At 39.3% G+C, this 8,948-nt stretch overlaps 1 protein-coding gene across 1 annotated transcript in view; it reads left to right on the top strand.

Moving 5' to 3' along the window:
* col2a1b (collagen, type II, alpha 1b) overlaps positions 1-8,948 on the top strand; it is a 50,498-nt gene that overhangs the window by 31,151 nt on the left and 10,399 nt on the right. The window contains exons 29-39 of the mRNA XM_087179448.1: positions 377-421; positions 508-606; positions 2,585-2,692; positions 2,814-2,867; positions 3,081-3,134; positions 3,334-3,387; positions 3,739-3,792; positions 6,282-6,389; positions 6,805-6,858; positions 6,971-7,024; positions 7,719-7,880. Of these exons, the coding sequence (XP_087035574.1) occupies positions 377-421; positions 508-606; positions 2,585-2,692; positions 2,814-2,867; positions 3,081-3,134; positions 3,334-3,387; positions 3,739-3,792; positions 6,282-6,389; positions 6,805-6,858; positions 6,971-7,024; positions 7,719-7,880 (846 nt within the window). The remainder of the gene's footprint in view (positions 1-376; positions 422-507; positions 607-2,584; positions 2,693-2,813; positions 2,868-3,080; positions 3,135-3,333; positions 3,388-3,738; positions 3,793-6,281; positions 6,390-6,804; positions 6,859-6,970; positions 7,025-7,718; positions 7,881-8,948) is intronic.

The raw sequence follows: 8,948 nt of genomic DNA, 5'->3' as shown, positions 1-8,948 counted from the left end.
CACCTGACAGCATTAGTATTTTTCTACTAAACTGTTAACCCGATGTTGCTGTATGAGAGCAGGTATATTCTGGTATACTTACCCTGTATAAATAATAGAAAATAAATAATAATAAAAATTAATAAAAGCAGTTTGTTGCTCCACCATTTCAGTGATTCTGAACATTTTCTCTTACAGATCTTGTGTCTATTTACAATGTTGTTTCACTGTGAATGGAAAAGCTGCAAGCCAGTCTAGAGTATTACTAAATCTACCAGTAGTAGTACTAGTACTGGTTGTAGTAGTTCCCCTTTTTTTACGTATTTATTGCTTGACTTGTCAGACAGTGATCCCACTCATCTTTTCCCTGAACCTGTCTTTCTTTTTATCGTTTCAGGGTGTTCCTGGAGAGGGTGGAGCTGCCGGTGCCACTGGCCCCAGAGTAAGTTGACCGTCTTGATTTAACTTTAACTTTAACTCGACTGATTGTCAGACATGCCCGCTAATTTTCGTTGTGTCACTGTTCAGGGAGAGCGTGGTTTCCCCGGAGAGAGAGGAGCTGCTGGTCCTCAGGGTCTGCAGGGACCCAGAGGTCTTCCTGGAACTCCTGGAACTGACGGACCAAAGGTGAGTCCAACATTTGGAAAGTTTTCAAATTATTAAATGTTATTCCCTGAGATGTACTCACACCTCTGGCAAATATGATTCTGTGGTACTTACGCCAGATTTGATATCATCATGTTATCGCATGCAGCTGCAGAAACACAGCAATCGGAGCATGTGATTGAATAATAATTGCCTGAATTGTGTACATGTAGCCTAAAAATTGTCTGTGGGAGGAAGTCAACCACCCAGATCCTGACACATCTTGTGATCTGTTAGTAGTTAGTAGTTGACAGTCTTCTCTACTCTCTGCTCAGTTTACCTGAAGGCAAATGTCTAATTTTATAGAACTGTATTAATTATGGGGCGCTCTGGTGGCCTCGGGGGAGCAGTCCACAAACTAGGGTTTGGGACGAGTAACCTGAGGCGTCACAAAGTGATTAACAGGAGAGGAAAGGAAAAAAACAAACATTTCTGCCACATAAACCTGTGCTTTTTTTTTCAACTCTCCTCTAATCTTTGCTTTTTTGTGAATTTATTCATACAATTAGTTATTGATCATTAATTATTTGAATTAAGCAAAACGTCTATGTGCACATAGACATCCAGTCACATATACTCCATATATAGTCATATACACACTGTATGGCCATACAAGCATACAAACTGTGCACACATATCTGGATATAAACACTATATCACTGGATGATGCATACTGTACCTGTATAAACACTATATGTACACACTGCAGGGAACCCTGCATCATTTGAATAGAGAACTATATTATCACCATAATAAGGATCTGCAGGATTCAATTTACCTGTATTGGAATACTACATTTTAATGAGTTCATAAAAAATGTGAGTATTTTAAAGAGAAATAATATTTTATATATGTTCCCTAAACACCAGGTAACCCAGTGTATTTCCAACCAAGTTGCACAGTCACTCGTTTATCAGCCATCAACACATTTCAGTCACTGCAGTAATTTCTCACAACAGCACTGTAAGTAGAGAAAGAGCTCAGAGCGGCTGCAGTTCCCACTCTTGATTTGTTATCGGGTCAGATTTTAATCCCAGTTCATAGGTTTTCTTCCCCTTGAGGTCAGACAGGAGTGGATAGAGAGGATGAGGATTATAGAGCTGACATGAGTGATGGAGGAGAAATCAACAGAGAGGTTGTGGAGGGTGAAGCAGGAAATATGAGAAAGATTCAGAAGGATTTGTTGCTCAAGACACATTGTATTGGAACTAAGGGGGCTGATGTACAGTTTTAATGCATTCATAGCCAACATGGAGGCTGCATGAGCCTTGTGGCTACAGTTTAATGACTGGAGATGTATGTCTGATCTTCAGTCTGAGGCTGCAGCAGAAAGCAGCCCTGATAAGCCTGACAACTTCTGACCAGGAGTGGGCCTAGTGGAGCCACTTATGAACAAAATCAAAGCCTGCATTTCCTTCCATTTTCTTGGCTTTGATATGTCGAATAGAATTTTTTTTTTTTTTTATGATCAAACTCCCCATTCTTTCTTTAAAATACAGCTTTAAAAGGAACACTATTTTTTATATCCAAAACTGATTGACTGACTTTTTGGTCAAAAGAGTTGGCTAAAGTTTATTTTAATCCAGAAAGTGAACAGCCTGTGTCAGGTGATTAATATTTAACAGCTGTTTTTTTCTTTCCTTTCCATCAATTGATAACCTTGAGCAGAACTTGCTGAGACAGATTGTCTGTTTTGTTGAAGTGGATGCGTTCTCACTCTATAAGAGCAGCATTTTTGTATTTCTGACTCGTGTGTAAATAAACACAAAGTCTTGGCAAAAGCAATCTGAAATGTGACAGCAAAAACATTCTCAACAAAAGTCAAGGTTTCAGCGCAAAACCTTGAATGCATCACTAAGCAAACGGCACCTCCTCACATCTGTAGCAGGCGCTTACATCATATACAGTAACTTCAGGATACTGCATGAATCCATCTCCATTTATTTCTCCTCCGTCATAGGGAGCCATTGGACCTGCCGGTGCCGCTGGAGCTCAAGGACCCCCCGGCCTGCAGGGTATGCCTGGAGAGAGAGGAGCTGCTGGCATTCCCGGACCTAAAGGAGACAGAGTAAGTCATGATGAGAACAAAGTGTTAATAACAGAATAAAAAATATGTTAAATATTGAGTTGAAGTTTTATGCCTACGACTGTCAGGTGACTGATTTGTTTTGTGTTTTTTAACCCCATAGGGTGACATTGGAGAGAAAGGACCTGAAGGTGCTCCCGGCAAAGACGGTGCCAGAGTGAGTCATTGCCATCCATTTTTGTTTGTCATAAACGATAATCGTCAGTGTTGATTATGGACAGAATGTATTGACTTGCTGCAGTTCAAGTCTTTTCTTTTTTACAAACAGTGCTCAGTGCTTCAGAGCTGAGTTCAAGATAAAATGTTAATTCTCGTGCTGGTTCAAACTGTTTAACAAAGTTTTTACACCCTTTCCTGTTTCCTGTCACAGGGTCTCACTGGTCCCATCGGTCCTCCAGGTCCCTCTGGCCCCAACGGTGAGAAGGTGAGTGCTGCATCATTTTTCTTTTAAGTCTAAATGTGAGTTGAAATTTTCTTTGTAATCTATTAATACTAATTTAGTTTGTATCATTTCTTTTTGACATGGTTTATTGTTTTAAGTGTATGAGATATGAAGGCCATACCTGTCACTGACAGTGTATCTGAACCCAGTGTTTATGGCTTGATGCTGTCTTTCCTTTCAGGGAGAATCTGGTCCTGCTGGTCCTTCTGGAGCTCCTGGTACCCGCGGTGCGCCTGTAAGTGTCACAGTTTAATAACTAGTATCAGTTTATTTAACAAGTGGGATGTCGTTGTCATAGTAAAAGAAAAAAAAAAGAAAGAAAAAGCTCAGAGTATGAATTTAGTGCGCCTGTAGTGCCTTGTAGTACACTACCAGGTAGAGATTGATTTTATCCAATTTAACACTTTTCAGAAGTGAGTTATCCTTTAGAGCCAGAAAGATCAGAGATGATAGTTTTAAAACAGAGTTCATCTGAGTTGTTGTGTTGTTGGATTTCAGAAAGAACACATTTACGTTTCCCTCACTTGCTCACACAGCGTTGCAGCCCGGACTACCCATTGAGTTTTTCTTGCTTCTCTTCTTTCAGGGTGACAGGGGTGAGACTGGACCTCCTGGGCCTGCTGGATTTGCTGGACCCCCTGTAAGTAACAAAAACACAACAGTGACCAGCTCATAGGTCTGTAGAAATCTGAAGAACATCACTGCAGAGCCGTAGACTTAATGTCATGACATGTCCTCTACAGCCTTTGAGCAATGTGCGACTTCTTGACTTGTTAAGTCATAGCAATAAAAATTTTAATCTAAATTTAAAAAATGTAAGTTGAATCTCCATTAAGTCATAAGTATTTATATTTACACATAAAAGAGGGAGATAAGTATGTGAAGGACAGACATTAAAAATATAATACACATATATTAAACTTAAAAGGACTATAACTAGCACCCTTTTAAAACCAGTAACAAAAGTTAGAGAAAAAATAAGCACAGTAATTACTAACTCTTCCAGTGTAAAAAAAGATGTAATATTTAATTGTATATATAACCTATTCCAGAGGTATAGAAATGCACAATACAGTAGATATACAACATAATAATCAAATCAAGTTACAGTGAAAGTGTTGCTATTGTTTTCTATAAATAAAAAGAGGATTCAAAACATCACTTCATGCTTTGTTTCCTGGAAAAATGAGATTCCAGCTTTGTATAGTCACAAGCTCTGAGATGACTAGCGTCAACCTGACAAGCTTTGATTTTTATTAGCACTATCTGGGAACACTTGAATATCCTTATACGTTCACCTCTGTTTCAGCCCTCACCGAATCATTTTTTATCTTGGCAGAGTTTCCTCAGTGTATTATTCAGCGGAGAGAGATGAGTGTGTAGATAGTCGGAAGTCTTCACATCACTCATCCATTTAGTTCCTCCCAAAGACTCCAGGCCGTCATCAACTAAATGTTTTTAATAAGCTGCATCCTTCCAAATGGAGTTTCATCAATGTTGTGCTGACAACACAATCTATCATATGTGTTTTTTTTTCTAGGTTGCACTATGATTAATTATTGAATTTATGTCAGGATGAGTAACACTACAAGGTTCACAGCTCACAGGCTGTAACATCACAGCTTCTCACTTCACTGACTGAACACAGACATAGATGTTGTACAAAACATCAGCGGCGCCCTTTAAATCTTTTGACAGTCGTAGGCTTTTAATTGCTGTTGAAGCCATCACAACAAAAATAAAAGCTGAAAGAAAACTCATCACCTTCTGCACTTCTTTTCTGTTTTGAAGCATGTTTTTTCCACAGTAAATATAATATCATATAATATGTAACACCAGCCGCTGTGGCCACAGTGACAGTTACACAGTTGAGACAAATGCTAAAATGCACTGCAGCAGCAGCAGCAGCAATCATAAAGTCAGTGAGCAAACAATATCTATACAAAGTTTGCTAACATTAGCCACCACGAGCTAATCAGGCCCATCAAATGTTCTATCAGAATGTATTCAATTGAGCAAAGTTGTGTTTAATTTAATTCGTAAGAGTAATATTAATATTAGTATATATAGTAATATGTAATAATTTCTTCTTTCAAATATTACATGGCGTCACTTTACAAATTCCCCATTTGTTAATATGGAAGAAGTGCTCTGGTCTTTTATTTGAGTAAAGGTATACACTGCATTGTAGAAAAATATTCATATCAAAATCTACTTAAAGCACGTGTTGTGGACATTAGTGTAATGTTTCAGTTGGTAAAGCTCGGGCTTATCTCTACTATATTCTGCTGGGTAGTTTGTGAATTTCCCCACAGGATCAAAGTCTTATCATTATCTATAATAATACATCATAATTTATTTATTGATCATATTTTGTGTTATTACTCTGAATCTGCCGAGTAACTCATCAATAAAGATATTGTATTATTGTAGTGGAGTAGAAGTATAAAGCACCAGAAAATGGAACTCAAGTAAAGTACGAGTACCTGAAAATTGTACTTTGCTACTTTTTCACCTGAAGTTCGAATCTTCAGTGTAGATGATAAAGTGTAGTGGTTGTAATGTGTCGTGGTTTCATACCGATTTGACTGAGATTTAAAGCATACAGTTATGTATGCATTCCCCACCCTGAAGGGATACTTCATCAATTTGATATTGCACTTCCACAAAGTTGGAAGGCTGACGGGGACACATTTAAAAAATAATGGTCAAAATCAAAGTAGCAGAGGATAAAATATACAGACTTTTAGTGTACCTCAAGCTCCAAAAACACTGGATCCTACGATTCCCATAGTGCAACTCAGTAGCATATTTTCATTTGACTTTCCATGCCCGAGAAATAATCCACACCTGTAATTTGTAATGCAGGTTTTCTGTCATTAATCCTCTTATAAAGCCACAGAAAACATTATACAGCACAGCTGTTTTCACACCAACCATTAACCATGACTAGTTAGTTAACTGATCTTGTATGTGCAACACTAGCAGACTGCCCCTTTAACCAAATTCATTTTAGGATATCAAGTAGCACCATCCTCGATTTTTAACAAATAGCTCATTCACAAATATGAACATTTGTTGTTTTGATGACCGACATGTAACATAACTGTTTGTGTCTTTTTCTTTCAGGGAGCTGACGGTCAACCTGGAACCAAGGGAGAGCAGGGAGAATCTGGACAGAAGGGAGACGCTGGTGCCCCTGGACCCCAAGGACCATCTGGTGCCCCTGGACCTGCAGTGGGTGTCACTCTAGATTTTTTATTTTTTATTTTACACGCTGAACCGAACAGTCTTTTTTTTTTTTGCTTTGTCTAATCCCTAAATAATGAGGGTTTATAAACAACAGCAAGACAGACACTGACTGACAGTCTTTTTTATGAGAAGAGAAAAATGCACAAATCAGAAGAAAAATCATCCTTTATTTTCATCTGTGGAGGGGCGAACGTCACGCCAGGTTGAAAGCTGTCCTTGTCACTGATTGTGCCACACCGGGCAGAATAAAAAATGATCTGAGGCAGACAACCTCCCTGTCAACTGAATATATTCCAGCATTATTTCACGGCAACTGAAAGTGTTTTTTAGATTTAGGTTTATATTGCCCTCTCTAAAACATAAAACAAATGTCAGACAGTAATGTGCTTTTCTCTTGCAGGGTCCTACAGGTGTTTCTGGACCTAAAGGTGCTCGTGGTGCTCAGGGACCTCCTGTAAGTGACTTTTTAAAAATGCTTTTCATCTTTGTCTCATAGTAGCATGTGCAGGAACCATTATTTTGTGAAATTATTTTTGGCTTTATCTAAATGAATCTTTCTCTGTCAGGGTGCCACTGGTTTCCCTGGAGCTGCTGGCCGTGTTGGACCCCCTGGTCCCAATGTAAGTTCAGTCTGCATCCATCCAACTGAGTCTGTATACATATGAGAAAAATACAGTTATAGTGTTATATTTTTTTTTTTATTTTTATAGTCCAAAAAACACATATATGACACTGATGTAGATATTTTCTACATTATTTGATAGACATTTTTCTGATCTACGCTACTTTTACGTAGACCTCTAGTAAAAATAAATGTCAAATAGATAATGTCTGGTAATATGGGAAAAGAAGCTTTATGGATATAACCCCAAGTATGGGAAAGAAAAAGAAAAATGGGCTTGAGTTATGCTTTACAAAGAAGAACTGGTGCAGCAGAACAGATACAGTGTTTCCTAAATGCCACCTGACTTACTGTCACCCAGGAAGCCTTTTTAATTTGCCCCTCTAAAGCACTTACACTTGCTGTTCCAGCACATAAACACTACCAGCGCAGTGGGATTTGTTGTAGCTTGTTTAGAATATTTTTTATAGACTTGATAAAAAAGAAGTGCAACATATTGTGAGAAACAAGTCTGATCCTGTAAATCTGCTAATGTGTGAGATGTGTTATTAAAAGTTATTTAAAGATACACAGATGCCCTATGGCTCATTGAAATAATAGAGACATGATTGCTTGTGTATAAGGGCTTGTACACCATAGAATTGACATATATTGTCACTCCATTTAATGTATGTTATTCTTACACTTCTCAGGGTAATCCTGGACCTGCTGGTCCTGCCGGCCCTCCTGGCAAAGATGGACCCAAGGGAGTGAGGGGAGATGGTGGACCTCCAGGCAGACAGGGTGACGCTGGGCTCCGCGGTCCTGCTGGCACTTCTGGAGAGAAGGGAGATGCTGGAGAGGATGGTCCTCCTGTGAGTTTGTCATTCTTTAATCATATTCCTCCATATACCTACTCAAGACACAGCTGGGCTTTTACATCGTCTGTAACTACTTGACCTTGTGACACTTGAAATACCTCTCCAATCCCTCCAGCACCCACATGCGCACATACTTAGCCGCTCTTCAGACCGCACGTCTCCTTGAAAATCGTCAAAGGTGAACACAGGTGTCCATTACAGGGAGACGAAAATGATCAAATGTGTTTGTTTTCTACATTTCTGTCGATTTTTACGTCGCTCTGTCAGCACAAAGAGCCAATTTCATCAGTAATGGACAACAGCTGAGCACATTCTCCATTAATACACACAGCTGTCAGTGTCCATCACTGGCTGTAATAGCAGACCAAGACACATGACAGCACGGGGCAGCACAGGCCCAGTGACAGACTGATGACAAGGACCTCAGGCTTTTACCTTTCCTGCACTTAGCACTACGCACACACCCGTCATAAACATACACAACGAGTCCTGTCAAGATAATGACACATCACAGATGATTGCATACTCAAACATGAAGATAGCTGCTGGGTCCAGACCCTTCCCCCCTATAGATTACATATATGAAAGCTGGAACCATGTATTAACACATCAAGGCCTTTGTCTGTCAGCTGAACGGTGTGTCTCAGGTGTTTTGTTTTTTTTTGTGAACATGGGTTAGGGGAGCTTTCAGTGTTGCACACCACAGGACATGTGGCAGAGTGGAGTGAGGTGATGTGGATGAAACAGACCTGAAAGGATGGATGGAGAGATTGATGTTGATGTGTGTTGCTGCGACTGAGAGTTGTAAAATCTCAGATGGAGCAAATGACAGAAGATATAAATAAATCAGAAATCATAAAGAAACATGACAGAAACAGAAGCAAGCAGAGGTATAAATAAAATGTTGCTAAAACACAAGCTTTAAAATAAACTGCTTTGTATTCCGTTGTATCCATCTGTCAACAAACTATAATGCTTGGTGACTCAAAGGAGTCTTTGTCCGTTGGTGTGCAACATCCCAGTAACAACAAAACTCCAGAAGTCACTGCTCCCAGCCAAGAA

Source organism: Seriola lalandi, unplaced genomic scaffold (assembly GCF_002814215.2).
Source record: "Seriola lalandi dorsalis isolate HSWRI2012SDOR001 ecotype SW California unplaced genomic scaffold, Sedor1 jcf7180002054840, whole genome shotgun sequence".
NCBI lineage: Eukaryota > Metazoa > Chordata > Actinopteri > Carangiformes > Carangidae > Seriola > Seriola lalandi.
This window is presented reverse-complemented; position numbering and strand designations above follow the sequence as displayed.